A 19,735-nucleotide genomic window follows, 5' to 3' on the forward strand; every position below is an offset into this window, starting at 1 on the left:
TTATCCAACCTAAGATTTTATTAAGTTACTTTTGCACGCAAGCATTAAGAAGAGTCACTGAAACATGACAAGAAATAGAAGCCGATGCTGGCAAAATAATTAGGACTGGCGTCGGCATTTTATTTTATTTAATTAAATTAGAACCTTGAAATGACCTGTACGCTTGTCAAAGCTCGGATCATTTGTAGAGTTCAACAAGCCAACAGCTGTAACCACGACAGACAAGTTTAACAACTGTAAATCCAGCTTTTGTCGCCAGAGCCTTCAACTCCTCTACTGTCCTCTCCTTTGCCCCAGGAATAACAGTGTACATTTGTATGTCAAGCAGATAAACAAACCTGCTTAAAATATCAGTCTCAAGGGACTCTGGTATTAAAGAGTCTACCACAATGACCTTCCCGAATTCTGGAAGAGCATCGTAGCAATTCTTCAGTATCTTCACACATTGGTCATCACTCCAGTCATGAAGTATCCACTGAAGATTTATATGAAAATTAATTTCCTATATTAGTTTCCAGAATTTATGCAGAGTTAACATATATGTTGGCAAGTGGAAAAATTAATTGGAGAACTAACCTTCAGGAAAATAGCTTCTCCTTTAGGCACTTCAACAAACATATCTCCTCCAACATGCTCCACACCTACAAGCGAAATTAAGAAAAAGGAAAAAGCAAAAAGCAAATTATATATAATATTTTAACTGATAATTAAGCGAAATATATAACTCAAAATAGCACGATTTTTAAAAAAATTACAATATGTAAAGAAAAATATATATCATGTTATTTTATATTTAAATTGAGGGGAAACGACAGTGACACTCGAAGGTTTGGTGAAATAATCATAGAAATCTCATATTTTTGAAATTATAGACATAAATTTTTTTAAAGATAATTCTTTTTTTTTTTTTTATAATAACCTAACTATTTTTTTACTGTAATAACCTAACTATCTTTCATTTTGGCATAAATATAAAAAAGTGGATCTATATGAATATCTTTAATAAAATTAAATTTTTTTTTATGATTATTTCACCAAACTACCGAAGCGCCACTAATTTTTTCTTTTAAATTAATGAATACCTTGATAAGAAGGTGCATCTTTAATGACATGAGGCAAGTCAAAGTTAATACCCCGAATTTGTGGGTATTTAGAAACTAGTAAGCTGAGATTAGCACCTAAACCACCGGCAACATCTACCAATTGGTTTATCTCTTCAAATCCTTTGTAGATTTCAAGAATTTTCTTCATAACTAAAGCCGTATGATTGCGCATTGATTGATTGAAGAGGTTCCGTCTTCTAGCATCTTTCATAGCATACTCAAATGGATTTTTTGCATTATGTGCCTTCATAAAAGGCAGGGTCCCTTCCAATAAACAATCTTTCAAGTGGTACCTATTCAATTCGGGGATATAAAATTTCTTTCACAGATACTGAAATTTAAAAAAAAAAAGAAAATGAATGGAAATAATGTATATGAAAGATTGAAAATACTCGTATGTGAACGTCAGCACAAATTTCGTGCGGAAAGATACCCTTTTACAACAATGTAAAGAGTGCTTCACAATGTTATAAAGGAATTTTCATGACTCATGAAAGATGTCGCAGAGAAATTAGAAAACAAACCCAGGATCTACAGAAACTTTGTCCTGAGCTAAGAGGAAAATGGGAGCAAGAGAAACTCCGTCTTCATTTGGAAGCAAATATCTGCAAACGGACGCTAAACCATATACTCTGAAAACATTTCCATCTTTATTTGTGACAAGATTATATGTTAGGAAAGAGTAACTAGCAAGGAGTCGTAACATTCGATCAAGTACTGTTGAGGCTTCTTGGTTATTTGTGGGCAGCTGAGATGCAATCTCAGAAGAAGAAAGCTGAGATGGACTAGCTTTAGCTAAAATCTCTAACACACCAAGCTCGATGATAGCTTTCATGGTCATCGGAAGTAATGAGCTGTGGGCAAGCTCCATGATCAGCATGAAATCTTCCTCATCGTTTGGTGGTTTCATGAGTTGGTCATGGAATGAATTCATCTTAATTCTCGGAGTAGGATATGCTGAAATTAACAAAATGGCAATGGATGATGTTGATGAGCGCTCAGTATATAACTATATATATACACGTATAGATATATTAGTTATAAATGTAGGTTTTGTAGCTTTGCCGCTTTTATATATGTAAATAGCCCCACTCATCACAATCATAGTTATGTCATCAACCAATTGAAAACAAACGCATCAGTGTTAACAAGGCAAGGAAAAAAATTCACCACTTGTCTTCTAAGTCTTCAATTTAAATGTTTCATCCGACTTTTCAATTCTGCAATGACATTTTCTCTCCCACTCTCGACAGTGATCACAAAGATGGGAAGCCTACTTTTATATATGTAAATAGCCCCACTCATCACAATCATAGTTATGTCATCAACCAATTGAAAACAAACGCATCAGTGTTAACAAGGCAAGGAAAAAAATTCACCACTTGTCTTCTAAGTCTTCAATTTAAATGTTTCATCCGACTTTTCAATTCTGCAATGACATTTTCTCTCCCACTCTCGACAGTGATCACAAAGATGGGAAGCCTACTTTTTTTGACTCTGAAATATTATTGCAATTTGCACCAGCTTTGGCCCACAGGGGGGCATTGGCTGCGTGTCAGTTTCCAAATTGCTTCACGATTCTTTCATATCTGCTTGGAAAAAAGAAAGAGGAGCTTTCAGCATCAGTATTTAAAATATATCGTTTTTCTATACTTATCAACAGCTGTAGCCCATATCCGCCGGGCAGTAGATTTCAAACAGATTCATCAACTTACCATCGATTGTTTTCGCGTTGAATGAGTATTTATTTCCATTTGAAAATATAACCTATTTTCAAAGTAATTGATTACGGTCGTGATTCGTTTAATTTTTCTTTCTTACTTACCGATAGCTTTGGCCCTTGTTGAGGACGTGTTAGGTTCCAAATAATCCATCAACCATGTTCTGATAGCTACAGGGAAAACAAAGTATTTGTTACCTTATTAAAATATGCCATATTTCATAATAATTGAATGTGATCGTCATTTGAAAATAACTTGTTATCATTATAAGATTATTTGATTTCATAAAAATCAAGCAGAAGCATAGGAACTTACCTCCAACCATAGTTATCATATTCTCTTAGATACTAAGTTTTATTTTATAATTTTACTTGAATTTTTTTCAATCTATCTAACACAACTATTCCTGTGAGTAGATGAAATATATAGGATTAAGTTGTTAAACTAGGGAGCTTTCATTTTTATTATTTTCTGAAATATGTTCACTTCTTCTCCCATCAAGAAGAATATATATGCAAGGGAAAGAGATGGGCCATAATCGTTTAAATTTTGTTAACCACTGTAACATGTAGAGAGATATTAGGAATAGTGGAAGTTAATATAACTTCTCTTTAAACTGCTCATATATTAAATTTTTAAATTTAAATAAATGTAATAACGATGATAAATATAAATAAGGACAAAAAGTTTAAATTAACTAAAACATAATTACCTAATGGTAATTATTACCACTTAAGGACACAAAAATGTGTCTTACATTCTCCCATTTTGTCCACCTCACTACAAACTCATAATCTTTAATTTTCTCTAAATGTTTTAACTTTATACTCAAACTAAAAATTGAAAAACCATGAATCATGGTGGCAAGTTCTTTAAAAACAAGTATTGCCTTCCACGCATTACAATATAGTCTTGTCCTAAAGTGAGTACTTAATGTGGGATATACTATATGAATATGCTTCCAAATACTCATATATGGTCCTTTTTTTATTTTATTCAAATATCTATACATATCGTCGTTCTTTAAACCTTATGTATAAAAATCATATGAGATGACAATTTGATAATTTAAAAATTTAGAGTCAATTGAAAAACTAGTACATAAAACATGGTATCTCACTTACATAAAATTATATAAAAAAAATTGCATCCTGTGTGCTCTATATGTTCCTTATATAACTTCAGTGGTAATCCCTTCGTCAAAGGATCTGTAATCATCAATTTGGTACTGATATGTTCAATAACCACATTTTGTGATCTAATATGCTCTCTAAGAGCTAAGTACTTAATGATGATATGCTTTCTTCAATTTCCACTTTAGTTACTCTTTGCTATAGAAACTGCAGCTGAATTATTGCAATAGATCCGTAGTGGTCTGGAAATAGAATCAACAATTCCCAATCTAGTAATAAAATTCCTTGGGCAATTAGCCTATGTCGTTGGTTCACAACAAGATACAAACTTTACTTTATAGTTGAGGTAGCAATTAATGACTATTTGGCACTTCTCCAAGAAATAACTTCTCCAGCTAATAAAAAGATATATCATAAATTTGACCTTTTAGTGCCAAAACAGCTAGCAAAATCAGAGTTTGTATATCAAATTACCTCTAATTGATCAAACCTTCTATAAGTAAGCATGTGGTCCTTGGTTCCTTGAAGATACAATGATACTTTCTTTGTAGTTCTTCTGTGTTCCAAACTTGAATTAGATTGATATCTTCCCAACATTCTTATTGCAAATGCAATGTTAGGGCTTATGCAACCCAAAGCATACATTAAACTCTGCATAAGGAATATTGGTCATCTGTTCCCTTAGAATTTTATTCTCTCGGCACTGCTTTAAACTGAATTTGTCACCTTTGATAATAGGCCGTACTAGATGAATAATCTTTCATACGAAATCTCTCAAGAACTTTATTGATAGGTTTCTTGAGATAATCCTAGTATCCCTCGGGATCTATCTCTTTGAATTTTTAAACCAATGATATAAGAAGTCTCAGTCATATCTTTCATATCAAATTGTTGTGAGAGAAAATATTTAACCCCATGAAACAAGCCCAAGTCACTTAAAGAAAGCAAAATATCATCTACATATAGGACTAAGAAAATGCTTTTTCTTCCACTGACCTCACGGTATATATATTGATCCATAATATTTTCCGTGAAACCAAATGAAGAAATTATGTCATGGAACTTTAAATACCACTAACGAGAAGCATGTTTTAATCTTATGCTTACAAACTAAGTGACTATTTTCACTTAAGATGAGCCCTTCTAATTGTTTCGTGTAAACCTCTTCCTTTAGATCTCCATTGAGGAAAGTGGTTTTGAAGTCCATTTGATGTAATTCTGTATCAAAATAAGCCACAAAATGCCATGATTATCCAAAAGGAATCTTTATTAGAGACTAGAGAGAAAGTTTAATGATAATCAATCCTTCTTGTTAAGTGAATCCATTGGTCAAGCTTTATATCTTTTGATATTGCATGAGGAATTTCTTTTGGTTTTAAAAACCCATTTATAGCCAATGGCTTTTGCTTTTTTAGGCAATTCTACAATATTCTAAGCTTAGTTATTAGCCATTGAATCCATCTTATCCTTTATGACATTATGCCATAACATGGATTTACTACAACTCATGGCCTGTAAAAATGTAGTAGGGCACCTTCAGCACTAATGTCAATGTTAGATTCTTATAAGTATACAATATAATCAGAAGTAATTGCAAGTTTTCTCATCCTTGTAGATCTCCTTAATGTTACATCAACATCCTTTTGAAGAGGATTTTCAATAACTGTATCTTCAGGATTGCTTTCTACGTGATGCGACTCTTCAAGAATTAGTTATTGATAATCTAGTAAATCTTGATGATTATCTTGAATTACAACTAATTTTCGTGAAGATTCAAGAGTAGATTCTATACTTGGATCTCGCTCAAAACTAAGTTTCAAGATTGACTAGTCCTATTATTTGTATCACTCTCTAGAAAATGTGCATTTTATGCTTCTACAATTTTACAATTATTGGATGGTTAATAGAATCTATATCCCTTAGACCTTTTCGTATAGACAATGAAAAAACTATTAACTGTCCTAGGTCTAACTTTTTCTCTTGTGGTTTGTATACTCTAACTTCAGCGGGACAACACCATTCATGCACATGTCTTAAACTAGGTTTCCAACCTTTTCATAATTCAAAAGGTGTTTTAGGAACAACTTTTGGTGGAACTCTATTTAACACATATAAAATAATTTTTAGAGCTTCACTCCACAAGAATAATGGGAGACTGAAGTTGCATATCATACTCAAGACCATGTCCATTAATGTTTGGTTTGATTTTTTTGCTACAACATTTTGATACGGCAAGCATGACATTATGTATTGAGCAACAATGCCTTCTTACTTTAGAAACCTAACAAATGGACCTAGTTTTTATCCTTATCCCATGTACCAACCATAATATTCTCCACCTTTATTTAATCTGTTAATTTTAATTTATTTTCCTAATTGTTTCTCTACTTCTACTTTCAAATTTTGAAAGCATCTAATGCTTCACCTTTATCATAAAAAAAGTAGAGATACATATAACGTGAATAATCGTCAATAAATGAGATAAAGTATTTCATACCATTTAAGCACACTTCTGGTCATGGGCCACAAATATAAGTGTGCGTAATTTCTAATATTTCAGAACTCCTTCTACCACCTTTCTTAGTCTTGTTGGTATGCTTTGCCTTAAAGCAGTCCACAAAAGTACGAAGATTAATAAAGTCAAGAGTCTCAAGGATGCCGTCTTTTATTAATCTTTTGATTCGCTCGATGGGGATATGACCTAATCCCCTATGCCATAACATAGATGAATTTTCATTTAAAACCTCTCTTTGTACTAATATTCCTGTGCAAAGTCATAAGGTTATAATCAAAAATAGGATTTAAATAAAGTTTAAACAAACTATCATCTAATATTCCATCACTAATAACAATAGAGTCTTTAAACAAATGAAAAGATATCCAAATGAAATTAAAAGTAAAACCAAGAAGTAAAAGTCTTGAAACAGAGATAAGGATTCTAGAAAAATAATAGAATATAAAAGGTTTTCCCAAGGTCTAAGACAAAGCCATAAGTAAGACCAAGTCTGTACGTCCCCATAGCTTTAACACATGGAGGCATCTTATTTCTTGAATAGATTATACATTAATTGTTCATCGGTTTCCTTTGGTTTAAGAAACCCGCATGGTATTAACAACATTGATAGTAGAACTAGAGTCAATTCACTAAGTATTTTGAGAAATTTAAACCATATTAGATTTGTAACACGCTAGAGATATATAATTACCCTTCTTTTCAAGCCAAGTCTTGCATTTGGGGCAAGCCTTCTTCATGCGCCTTTTCCTTTTAGAAAAAAAGCACTTAACAACATCCTTGTTGACTTGATTAGAGATGTTTTTCCTTTTCTTTTGCCCTTTGTCATTTTTCTTTCCATGAGTCAATATATGATACTTTCCATCCTTTCCTGATTCAGCCTTTCCTCCTTTTGCACAGACAAAGTCAAAAGTTCATTGATAGACTACTTTTTTTTTTTTTATATGTGTTATAGGAGGTTTTGAAAGGTCCATATTCAGATGGGAGTGAATTAAGGATAAAGTGAACTAATAAAAACTCAGAAATGTCAATTTCTAAAGACTTGAGTTGAGCAACTATATCTGTCATTTCCATAATGTGCTCATGGATGGCTTTAGTGCCTTTGAAATTTATAGATGACAATTTGCTCATTAAAGTGCTTGCTAATGCCTTGGCAGATGTCTCAAATTGTTGCTCAGTGGCATTGCGATAATTTTTCATATTAGCACGATTAGAAATAGACCCATGAATGCTTTTCCCAGCATGAGCCTTGATAAACATCATGCTTAAGCAATTGGACCGCTCCCACCGTTCATGTGATGCTTTGTTTTGATTCTAGTGCTCAGTCAAGGTCTGTGCACCCTAATGCAAGGGGAAATTTCTCTTTCCAGTCCTTAAAATTGTCACCACTTAGAAGAAGGATGCAAGATGCATCATAGCTTGGAACATATAAAGATTGAACAACTACAAAACAAATAAGTAACAATTTGTAATTAAAGAGAAAAAAATATAGAAAATCTACACATGTAAATAATTTCAAAAATAAATCAATGCATCATTATAACTATCTTGTGGGCAAAATTGAAACATTAATTCTATATAATAGAGCTGACATTTTATTTTTTCTTTTACTAAAATCCATTAGGCCTGTTGGCAATTGGATTTTCTTTTATACATATATTTTAAGTAAAATAATAAATAATTGCTATCCCATTCTACTTAAATACAAATATTATAATCTCCCTACGGGGACAAACTATGATATTCTAATGTTTAAGTACAATCTTTGATGTCATTAAATACAATGTGTCCTAATTATTCCATTTTTATAATTTGAAGGTGTGGCTATCCCTGAGTTTCTTAAATGTAACAAACTTCAAGATTGACATCTAAAATCAATTGCCAATAATGCATAAATAATACAAAGGTAAACAAACAAAAATAGTACTCCAGATTCCATATAAAATCAAATTTGTCATAGAACAAAAATAAAGTATTCTAATTCATGTAAAATATATATAAGGAAAGTTAACACACCACTGTAGCATACCGATTTAATTATCTAGTGGCATAATAATCACTTACGTGAGCCACACATGTATGCAATCATGCACATGCAAGCAGCCCTAAAATATACATCTATAACAAATATAAAGGAATTTAAAAATGTATTATCGTTGTCTAATATTATGCATGCCACTAATATTAAGAACACTATTTCTAGTCCATTCAAAGAATTGAAAGCCAGATTTAAAGGAATATGCTCTAATGCCAAATATAATATTATTTGATTTGAAAAATATCAAGCGAACGCATAGGAATTTACCTCCAACCAGAGCCATTAGATTCTCTTGAATACTAAATTGTATTTTATAATTTCACTAGAATTTTTCCAGTCTATCTAACACCACTGTTTGTGTGAATAGATGGAATATGCATGTTTAAGTTGTTAGACCAAGGACCCTTAATTTTAATTTTTTTTTCTAAAATTCGTTCACTTCTTCTCCCATCAAGAAACATATAAATGCAAGGGAAAAAGATGGGCCATAATCCTTAAATTTTGTTAACCACCATAACATGTAGAGATATATTAGAAGTATTGGAAGTTAATCTAACTTCTCTTTAAACTGCTCATATATTAAATTTTGGAATTTAAATAAATATAATAATGATAATAAGTATAAATAAGGATAAGAAGTTTAAATTAACTAAAACAAAATTATGAAATGATAATTATTAATTCTATTAGATGGGCCACTTGACACGACTTAAAAACATTAATTATTCCCAAGTATAAAAATGTTTGCTTTTAATACAACTCGGTAAGTCCAGGGTCGATCTACGGGAAAAAGTTTTAATTTGTTAATTTCTTTTAATGTATCTAAAAACCAAACAATAATTTGAATTCATGCTATTTAATTTAAGTAAAACTATGAAAATAAGTTAGCTAGGGCTATGTAATCACTTTTAGTCGTAGATATAATTTAATAAATTATTTTCTTTTTATTTTTTATTGTCCAAATGTTAATTGTATAACTTAACATATTTTTTCATTAATTTTATTATGGATACTTTGTGTGCCAAAATTCAGTTTGTCTACAATAAGCCAAAATACAATTTTACCGTACTTGATACTAAGATATTAAGAGTTTATTGTGCCAAACTCCCTTGTTTATCTACAATAAATCAAAATTTTAAAATATAAAATATGGATAAAATTAAATAGAAAATAATTTAATTTGTATAATTAAAAATTTAATTTGATTAAGTCATATTTTTCTATTAAGAGTTTCACATACCCTAACTATTATTATTTAGCTAAGCGTAATTGAAATAAAAATAATTGTTAAAATTAAATTACACATAATTAAGATTAAAATAGCTAAGATATAAAATAAAACTAAATTTATTTATGAATTAAATATCAAATTTCTGAAATAAATTATAAGAAAATTAAATACAAAAGAAAAGAGAAGAAATTTTGAAAACTAAGCCTTCCGTTTCTCATCCCTCTTCTATACTTCTTCACTTTCTCTCTTATTTAGCTCTTTTTTTTTTTCCCTTTGGTTGCCTCTCTCTTTGCTATCCTTTATATTCTCTCATTTTGCACTCCTTCACTGCTCTTTTTATAGACAGCTAGCAGTCACTGTCTCTTCTTTTCTTATTATTTTATTATTATTATTATTTTTATAACTATTATTGATAGTCAAGTGGCAGCCACTTGACTTGACAAAGTGGCTCTACTTTTTTTTATTTTCTTTTTTATTTCAATGTAATCCATCTTATATGTCTTCCGCTTTCACCTCCGATTTCCTCTTTATTCTTAAAATACATCTACAATATAAAATTAAGATAAGATTAATATACTACAATTTAATTTAACATAAAATTATATTAGGGGATTATTAAGATAATTTATAAGTGATGAGTGCATTAATCAACACTGTAAGTGAAAAAATGATAATTTTAACTTTTATTAAATATATACTTTCTAGTGTTAATCACACATCTCACTCATCATTAACTAACCAATCTAGTTAGTGATAGGAGTACATATGAAGAGGTTTTTCATTGAGACTAGAATAAAATAATTCTTAATTGCATGGTTAATATAAAAGTTATTCACATTTAACAAATTGATGGATTTTTTATGAATGTTCAGATGAGCCCAAGATGTAAATGTAATTAGCGCCTCTAGAGTTGCAAGATCACATAATAAGATAATGAAAGTGTCCACATAATTTAAAATTTTGGAAATTCTCTATTGCATGCTTGAAACAACTAACTCTTCTCGAATTGGTGGCCCAAACAAGTATCCCAGAGGTTTTAAGGCTTTTGGGATGATGCCTACCACTTGGCTTCCTCTAATAAAAACAGCTTTTGAGACAAGTTTTGATAATCATCGGTCACTTTCTCCATATACAGGGCGTAGTTTTCTCTTTGCTATAACACAATCAAGATCTATAGCTGTATGAATGAACTCCTTGTATTTCCTATAGTGAAACTCAGAAAGCACACAAACGTTCTTGAATTGTCTACTCGAAGTTGTTGCTATTGTAATTATCTTCAAAAACAATTTATGAGTGTTTGAAAAAAAAGCTCTTATTTGAAGATCTTAGTGATAGGCACAATCATACACATGTGCATGTGGGGTGGTAGGTTTGTCAAATGATACGTGAAGCTTTGCTTTATAATTTAAAAGAAGACAAAAAAAACAAATGGTAAAAAAAAAGGAAAATGGTGATTAGATATAAAATCAACCATTAAAAGCAATAATGAAAAAGATAAAAGAATATTAAAATAAATGAATATTTACTGGTAGTTGTGATTGTGGCTCACATCTTCTTACAGTTTTACATTGCACATATCCACTTGGACGCATATCAAAGGATCATAGGATATCATTTAACCATTCTTTTCTTAGGCTATCTCTAATAAATTTAATTTTATCTTCATGATTTTCAAAAATCATTTCTAAAGTTTTACAATATGGTCGATTGTAATCAAGTCATACACAGTAAGGATATTTAGAGCCGAGTCAATTAGCTCTCTTTCTTTTAGCAAACGTGTTGTTACCAAAACTAGGCATGCAACAAACAAATAGATTAAAAAACTCACTTGCCAATCAGATCTTTAATTCAATTAACCAACAAATGTTTGAAAGAATTTCATTGATCATCAACAAAAGCAATCATTCACCACGAGCTTTGTAAATCTTTTTAGGGGCATTTTGAGGGAGAGAAAGAAAACACAAATGCAATTTACGTTGTATTTCTTCCATACTTAATTTTGGGGTTTCAGTTATTATAGGAAACTGAAGATACTAGCTTAGGAAATCATGGAATACTTCTGCCATTTGTAGAAGAAAATGAATCAAAATATACCAAAAAAAGAGTCAATTCTGCGATATCAAGTCAAACGTAAAGACGAACAAAATAACAAAATGAAATCACACAATGTACAAACAATGGATATAATCAAATACTTAACTCACCTTCGTTCTTTTAATCGTGTTAACCTTAAGTTCTATTTGAAAATCATATATACTACCCATCTATTGACTTGAGTTATCTTTCTAGATTCTCAACATAGGATACTAACATTGGTGGTCCTAAATCCCAAATAAGATGGACTTACAAAATCGTATTAGGCCTTTTAGATGAAATTTCACACGTAAAAGTTCTCCAAGATATTTGAAAAGGATATTTCTTATTATGGTACTCATGACATATACTAAAAATGATGAAATGGAACACAATTATCAAATAAACACATTTAAGCAAAGAACATCATAATTTGAATGATTTAAGATACTTAAAAAAAATCAAATAATTTAAATGATAAAGTAACTGTAAAAAATATGTTAAATCACCCATTAAAAATGAAAAAGAATTAATTAAGATTGGTGGGTCATTTAAATTTATTTCGGTGTCTTCTTCACATGGTTGATATTCCAGATATGGTTTTAATTTTTGACCACTAACTTTAAATGTAACACATTTTCTTGGATTCTCAATATATGCGGCCCCATATGGATATATATTTATTTTACAAGAAATGAGCCACTCCACTTTGACTTTAACTTCCTTAGAAACAAATGAAGACGAGAATTATAAAACAACATGTTCTGACCAATCTCAAATATTTTCTAAAAAATTCTTTTATCATAAAAAGCTTTGGCTCTTGCCTTGATAATTCTTGAATTTTCATATGCATCCTTCCTTAATTCCTTAAATTCATTAATTTGTAATTTATGCACATACCAACATCATTAAAATTTGTGTTAAATGCTTTAATAGTCCAAAATGATTTATGATTAAGTTCAACCGATAAGTGATAAGGTTTACCGTAAACCAACTGATAGAGTGACATTCGTAAAGGCATCTTAAATGCAGTGCGGTATGCCTAAAGTGCATCAGCCAATTAAAGAGACCAAGCATTTGCTACTTGGGTTAATCGTTTTTTTCAATTTTTTTTTTATCTCTGTACTTGCTAATTCAACTTGATCACTTGTTTGAGGATGATATGAGATAGCAATTTTACATGTAATTCCATATTTCTTCATTAAAGACTCAAATGACTTGTTACAAAAATACTTGCCTCCATCACTGATAATGGCTCGAAAGATTCCAAATTTGCTCAAAAGATATTCTTTTAAAAAATTGATTACAATTTTATGCTAGTTGCGCCAATAAGAAATCACTTCAATCCATTTTGAAGCATAATCAACAACAACTAAAATATATACAAATCCAAAATGATGGTGGAAAGGTGCCTATAAAATTAATTCCCCAACTATCAACTATTTTAATGACAAATATAGGGTTTAAAGGCATCATGTTTTGTCTCGAGTTGGACCATAACATTTGACAATTCTTACATTTTTTCGAAAATGCATGTAAATCTTTAAATAATATAGGTCAACAAAATCCAAACTGTAGTATTTTTACAGCTATCTTCTTTGAAGAAAAGTGGCCACTACTTGCTTGATGACAAAATTAATTAGTAGTACTTACCTCGTTGTTTGGTATGCATCTCTAAAAAAATTGATCTGAACAATACATAAACAGGTATATATCATCTCAGTAAAAACTTTTCACTTTGTTAAGAATTTCTTCTTGTCTTGGGAGTTCTAATTAGATTGCATTTCACTTGTTGGAAGATAATTAACAACGTTAGTATACCAAGGCATATTATGTATGAAAAATTAAAATTCATCAGGGAAAGAATCATTGATGGATATTGTGTCAATTCATCACTCGTTTGTAAACAAAAATTCATCAGGGAAAGAATCATTGATGGATATTATATCAATTGATCACTCGTTTGTAAAGAATCATAATATATTAAGGCATATTATGTATGAAAAACAAAAATTCAATAGGGAAATAATCATTGATGGATATTGTATCAATTGATCACTCATTTGTAAGTCTTGAAAGATGGTCCACAATAATATTTTTGGCACCCTTTTTTTCCTTGGTTGTCAAGTTGAATTCTTGAAGTAGCAAAACCCATCCTATTGATCTTGGATTGGCATTCTCTTTAGACATTAAATATTTAACTGTAACGTGATCAGAATAAACAATAGTGAATGAACCAATTAAATACAAAAGAAATTTATCGAACGCGAATATTATCGCAAGTACTTTTTTCAAAGGTGGTGCAATCCATTTGGGCATTATTCAAATTTCTACTTGTGTAATAAATGACAACAGGCTTACCTTCTTTTATTTTCCCCATAATAGCTCTAATTGCATAATCACTAGCATCACACATTAGCTCAAAAGACAAAGACCAATCAGGGGGTTGCTTTATAAGGGCTAATGTTAAAAGACTAATTATATTTTCAAAGGGATTCTGACAATCGTCGGTCTACTCAAATGGTGTGTCTTTTATTAAGAGGTTACAAAGTGGTTTAGATGTGACACTAAAATCTTCTATAAACCTTCTATAAAACCCGCCATATCTTAAAAAGAAATGGACTTCCCTAATTGTCTTTCTTTGGTGAGGGTAATTTTAAGATGACTTCAACTTTAGCTTTATCAACTTCAATTCCATTAGAAAAGACTACATGGCCTGCGTTAGGGATGGCAAAATCCGGGTCCGGGTCTGTGTTTAACGTTTCTGGTTCTGGACCCGAATGACAATTTACGTTCCCAGATCCGGATATAAACCCGGATTATTCCACTCTGGGTCCGGCCCGGGTTCAACCCGAAAAAATTCAGGTTTCCGGATTGCGGGTTTTATTGGATGAACATAGATTTAATACTTGCCACTTTTTGGTTCTTTGGAATTACAGAAGCAAAAAACAATAGGACGGATTCATGGGATCATAACCAAAGTTGCTTACTTCAATAATAAAATTTACAATTATATGGATATTATGTGCTAAGATGCTGTGTTTGGCTATTAACAACAAGAAAAAAATTAATAATTACCAAAATTAAGCAAAAGCAAAAAATTAAAAGAGAAATACAGAGAAACAAAAGAAAATTTCAAGTCGCAGCTAAGGCGATGATGGGCCAGTGAAAAATATTATTGCCGGCGAGAAGGGGTTAGCAACTAGCAGCAAAGCTTGCTCTTTGGAGAGAGATGAGACCGATTTGACGATGGTGGAGCTGGGTATTTGTTCGTTGTTCTTGATAATAATGGATGATGAATTGAGATGATTTAATTGATGATGTATTGTTGAACTTGGCCGTTGGGGATGAAGAAGACGAAGATTGAGGTGGCAGTCGCTAAGGATGAGGGAGATGAGGATTGAGGTGGCCGCTGGGGATAAGTGAGATGAAGATTGAGATGAAGATGAAGATGAAGATTGAGAGATAGAGATGAAGATTGAGATAAAGATTGAGAGATGAACTGATGAAGATTGAGATCGAGATGAAGATTGAGGGATTGTTTTGTTTTGCTTATGTTCCCCCCTCCCCTCAATAAGGTGGCGGCTGGTGCAATTATTTTGTTTTGCTTTAGGGTTTTGCGGGTGTGTCTTGTTTGCTTTTAATTTTTTTTTCCTGCCCAACTTATTGTTTAATGCTTATATATTTTTAGTTTGTAATAAAAATTAATAAATAAATAAATAGTAGTCCGGGTTCGGGTTCCGGAGATCCGGGTTCACCTAAACCCAGACCCGACCCGGAATATATCTGAGTTTGAAAAATTACAACCCGGATCCGCATTGTTAATGCATCCGGTGCGGGTTGAACCCGTACCGGATGATCCAGGTTTGTCCGGGTCTGGGCCGGGTCTGAAAAAATTTGCCATCCCTAGCCTGCGTACAACAAGGAATTCTATGATGAGGAAATCTCCTCAGTAGCTCCTTGAATATTTTCCATGCATCATACAAGTTTTCATCTTCAAGTTGATGAAAGATGTGATCTCATTCCTCAATTTTGCATTCTTGGTGGGTGGAAAGTATTTCATCAAACATTTGTCAGTCAAATCATTTCATGTAGTAATGAAGTTAAGTGGTAAAGAGTTCAACCATGCTCTTGCTCGATCCCTTAAAGAAAACAGGAAAAGTCTGAACCTCAATGCTTCCTGTGATGTTTCACCAATCTTGAAAGAATCATTTACTTCCAAAAACAACTTAAGATGTAGATGATGATAACTCTATGAAATAAGAGTTATTATGGCATTTTTATTTTTAAATCAATATTACTTAGAGAGTAAATGATATGTTTTCGTTGCATTTTAATTACATTTCGCATGAATTGTCATTTAAATTTAAATTTAATAAAATTCATGTGTTTTTAGATTATTGTGTGCTCTAATTACATGCATAATTGTAGGTTACCAAGAAGCTCAAATTTCATGGAAGGAACATTATAGCAAGAGGCGTGCAAAGTTGCAAAAGAACATGGATGCAATGGAATTAAAGCAAGTTTGGAATAATGAAGATGCTAGAGCAATATGTTGTAGCATTGTTGTTGCAGCAACAACTGGAGCAACGATAAACGAGATTTCGTACGTTAGATAGAAAATTGCAATCTAAAGTTTTAAAAAATAAGAGATTCACAGCTATATCTTTCTAGTAACCATAATTTCGACTTATAAAAGGAGCACATTACAATGAAAAAAGAGGCCGTCATTAGAAAAGAAAAGAGAGAAACAACACAAGAAAAAACAAACTGAGATCAAGAGAGAAAAGTGAGGAAGGCAACAATAGATTCAAGAAGAACATTGCGCGGATTTCAGCTCTTGTTCTTGTTCTCTTGTTTCTATATTGTTATAAAGATCTGTTTGATGGCTAAACTTATTTTGGTTTTTGTTTTCTAATAAATTATGAACTAAAATTACGTGTGATTAGGTGATAAACAATCTTGATAGTTAATTGACTAATATTATGTGTTGCTGCATGTTTGCTATAGCATGTTGTTTTGATCATACTTATTTCAATTTACTATTTCGGTTGACCACCCATTTAGTGATACTAGCTAAGAAAGAGCTTAAAAAAGGCCTAACTTAGTGGAACATATTAAAGCAATACTTGGTTTTAGATTGAGTTTCCTGAGTTGATTTTAACTTGATTCGATAGGGTCATGCTTAATCTAAAACTTATGATGAACTAGACATAGAGATTCACCTTGTAGGGTAATTAGAATCTAGGCGTGTAATATTATATCTTGTAGTATCAGAACAATTGGTCACTGTTAAGTTGCATCAAGATATAAGATATCTAACTAGCGACAACTGAGGATGAACAAAGATTATGTCAAGTATTGTAGCAGATATTGTAGCAACCACACCAAAAATTAAGAATATAGTCAAAACCATTAAATGAGTTTAATCACTCAATTACTTCATTCTCATTAATTAGTCTCTTGTGTTTAAGTTTAAATTCTTCTTAATTTCATTTTATTTATTGCCTCGTTAATTTTACGTAATCAATTTTATCAATTTTTCTTTTGTAATTAATTTCAAATTGCATTGACAAGATTGCTGTAGCAATTCCTAAAACATCAATCTATGTGGAGACGATCTTGAATACTTATCATTATATTACTTGTTGTGTACACTTGCACATTTGCACTAATAGCATTAGAAATCATACAACAATGAGGATTTTCTAATTGCAGTCCATTGAATTGCCCTACTCTTTGAAGCATCTGAAACATCATTGGTTTGAGCTCAAAATTATCAGCTTGCAGTTCGGGTCTAACTATTTCGGGGTTTATGGCTTGAGGCGTGAACACTGTATAATCTCTAATGACTCTGTCTCTATCATCTGCCATATGGATAATTGATAACTCTATGAAATGAGAGTTATTACAGCAATTCTAGACTTAAATCAAGATTACTTAGAGAGTAAATGAGGTGTTTTTATTATATTTTGTATAAACATTCATTTTAGTGAGTCTTAATAAGTTTTACTTGAATTAAAGTAATTTGTGCTCAAAACATGTGCATAATTGTAGGTTTTCAGAAGTTTATAATTCATGAAAGGATTATCACTGTTATTTCGGTTGACCACCTATTTAATAGTTCAAGTTAAGATAGAGCCGCAAAATGGCATGTCTTAGCGGATATTATTAGAGTAAAACTTGATCTTAATTTAAGTTTCCTGAATTAAGTTATCTTGAATCCCATAAGGGCTATACTTGAAGTTAAGATTTGTGACAAACTAGACATATGTACTCACCTTGTACGGTGGAGAGACTAAAGGGTCATAAGGCCATGCCGTAGGTAGAGTAGCAACTGGTCATTGCTAATATAAAGGGTGTGAGAGTTCCAACACGCGATAGCTGAGGATGTTGATTAATTCTGGCCAGTGTTGTAGGAATTGCTGTAACAACTAGTGTTAACTTGATGAAAAACAGTCAACCCATAAAGAGAGTTTGATAATTCAACTACCATAATCTCAATTGAATCTTAGACACATTTAATTTAATTTATTTCATTACTGCATTGTTTTATATTATTCTCTCAAAATTATCAATTTCAATAGAACCTACTTTACATTTGTTAACTTCGGACTTAAGTTAGATTGCACTATTGTGATTGCTGTAGTATTTCTAGTGACATCAATCCCTATGGAGACGATCTTGAATATTCATCACTTTATTACTTGTTGTGTACACTTGCACATTGGCATCAATAGCATTTGATTATAAAAATTGACCAACAATAATATTGTTATTCCTTATTTGCCCATAAATAATCTGCCCATTCTAACCTTCTTGACCTCTTTGTGCATTTATTAGTTGTATTTCTCCTCGAGGATTCAAATTCCGATGTCTTCCAAATCATCCATTGCTACAACAACTTTTGAATTTCTTTGCTCTTTTCTCAATCTCCTTATAGTTCTTTCAATTTCTAGATCAAACTGGAATTCAACATGTTTATATTTTCGCATGCAAAGGCTGTTAGAGCACTTATTTCAACAAAATAAACAAAATAAAATAAAATTAAAAATTAGCATTGATCAAGATTAATTTCACAAATCACAATGAACAATCATTCCCCGATAACGGCACCAAAAACATGTTGGGGGTATTTCTCTCAAATCTTTGTCTTAATTTTTTTTCCTTGTTGTTTTTCTTTATTATTCTCTTTGGGTGACAGCTCTATCTTTTTCTTTTCATGCGTACTCTTTTTATAATTTAGAATTAGGGCAAAACGAAAGTGTGTGGCGCGTATCCTCTATTTTTTAGAAACTTCTGATCGCAATTTTTTAGTTATTGCACGCAAAATCCATTTTGTCATTACTCTAAGATTGCTGCAGCAACAATTACAGCATCTTCATTGTAACATCCTTGTTTTAACTCCGATGTATCCAGGTTATTATATCATCTCTGCAGGTCTGTTGTAGTAACATTCCATCGCTAAAACCTGAGCTTTTCGGTCACCTACAATCATACATAGAATATAAGCAGAAAATGATCTAAAATAACTCAATTTATTGAAAATAAACTAAAATTGATGCTTATGCCAAGTGTAACTAAAATATAATAAAAATACATTAGTTACTCTCTAAGTAATATTGATTTAAGTCTAAAAGTGTAATGATAGCTTTCATTTCATAGAGTTCTCACAAACCCAAACTTAAACCATTACTTGTTCTCAAGTAATGACAACAACACTAACACTTCAATCACACAATCATGGAAAAAACAATTTAACTCTATCATCAAGCTTGCTAGGAGTCATCAACCCTTAGATCACACTTTTAACCATGCAAAATTACCATAGCAGCTCCAGTTCTAAACTTAGGTCTTATTCTATCTACAGTGTATGTGTGACTTCTTGATCAAGTTCCAGAGGTGCTGTAGCATCACATAGACA

General features: G+C 31.5%; 1 protein-coding gene and 1 non-coding gene across 3 annotated transcripts; one reads left to right on the top strand and one right to left on the bottom strand.

Moving 5' to 3' along the window:
- On the bottom strand, positions 1 to 2,165 carry LOC102619425 (caffeic acid 3-O-methyltransferase-like). 2 transcript variants are annotated; one of them, XM_052445003.1, is made up of 4 exons: positions 1,628 to 2,165; positions 1,179 to 1,396; positions 577 to 641; positions 1 to 475 (listed from the first exon to the last, which is right to left on the bottom strand). In XM_052445003.1, the coding sequence occupies exons 1-4, from the start codon at positions 2,035 to 2,037 to the stop codon at positions 179 to 181; spliced, it is 990 nt and encodes a 329-aa protein (XP_052300963.1). In that variant the 5' UTR covers positions 2,038 to 2,165; the 3' UTR covers positions 1 to 178. The 2 variants fall into 2 exon arrangements, with proteins under 2 accessions (XP_052300963.1, XP_052300962.1); XM_052445002.1 differs by having other exon boundaries at positions 1,083 to 1,396; positions 1,628 to 2,162.
- A 13,573-nt stretch (positions 2,166 to 15,738) lies between these two features.
- Positions 15,739 to 15,844, top strand: LOC112496521 (small nucleolar RNA R71). Its single transcript, XR_003063077.1, has one exon. It is a non-coding gene; the product is annotated as a small nucleolar RNA R71 (small nucleolar RNA).
- Positions 15,845 to 19,735: the final 3,891 nt, after the last annotated feature.

The sequence above is a fragment of the Citrus sinensis genome, chromosome 7 (genome assembly GCF_022201045.2).
Source record: "Citrus sinensis cultivar Valencia sweet orange chromosome 7, DVS_A1.0, whole genome shotgun sequence".
Lineage (NCBI taxonomy): Eukaryota > Viridiplantae > Streptophyta > Magnoliopsida > Sapindales > Rutaceae > Citrus > Citrus sinensis.

Coding starts and splice junctions, on each gene's coding strand:
- LOC102619425 (XM_052445002.1), bottom strand. CDS start 2,037: ATGAATTCATTCCATGACCAACTCATGAAACCACCAAACGATGAGGAA. Junction 1,397..1,627: donor AAAGTTTCTGTAGATCCTGG/GTTTGTTTTCTA, acceptor CGAATTGAATAG/GTACCACTTGAAAGATTGTT. Junction 476..576: donor GAGAAGCTATTTTCCTGAAG/GTTAGTTCTCCA, acceptor ATAAATCTTCAG/TGGATACTTCATGACTGGAG.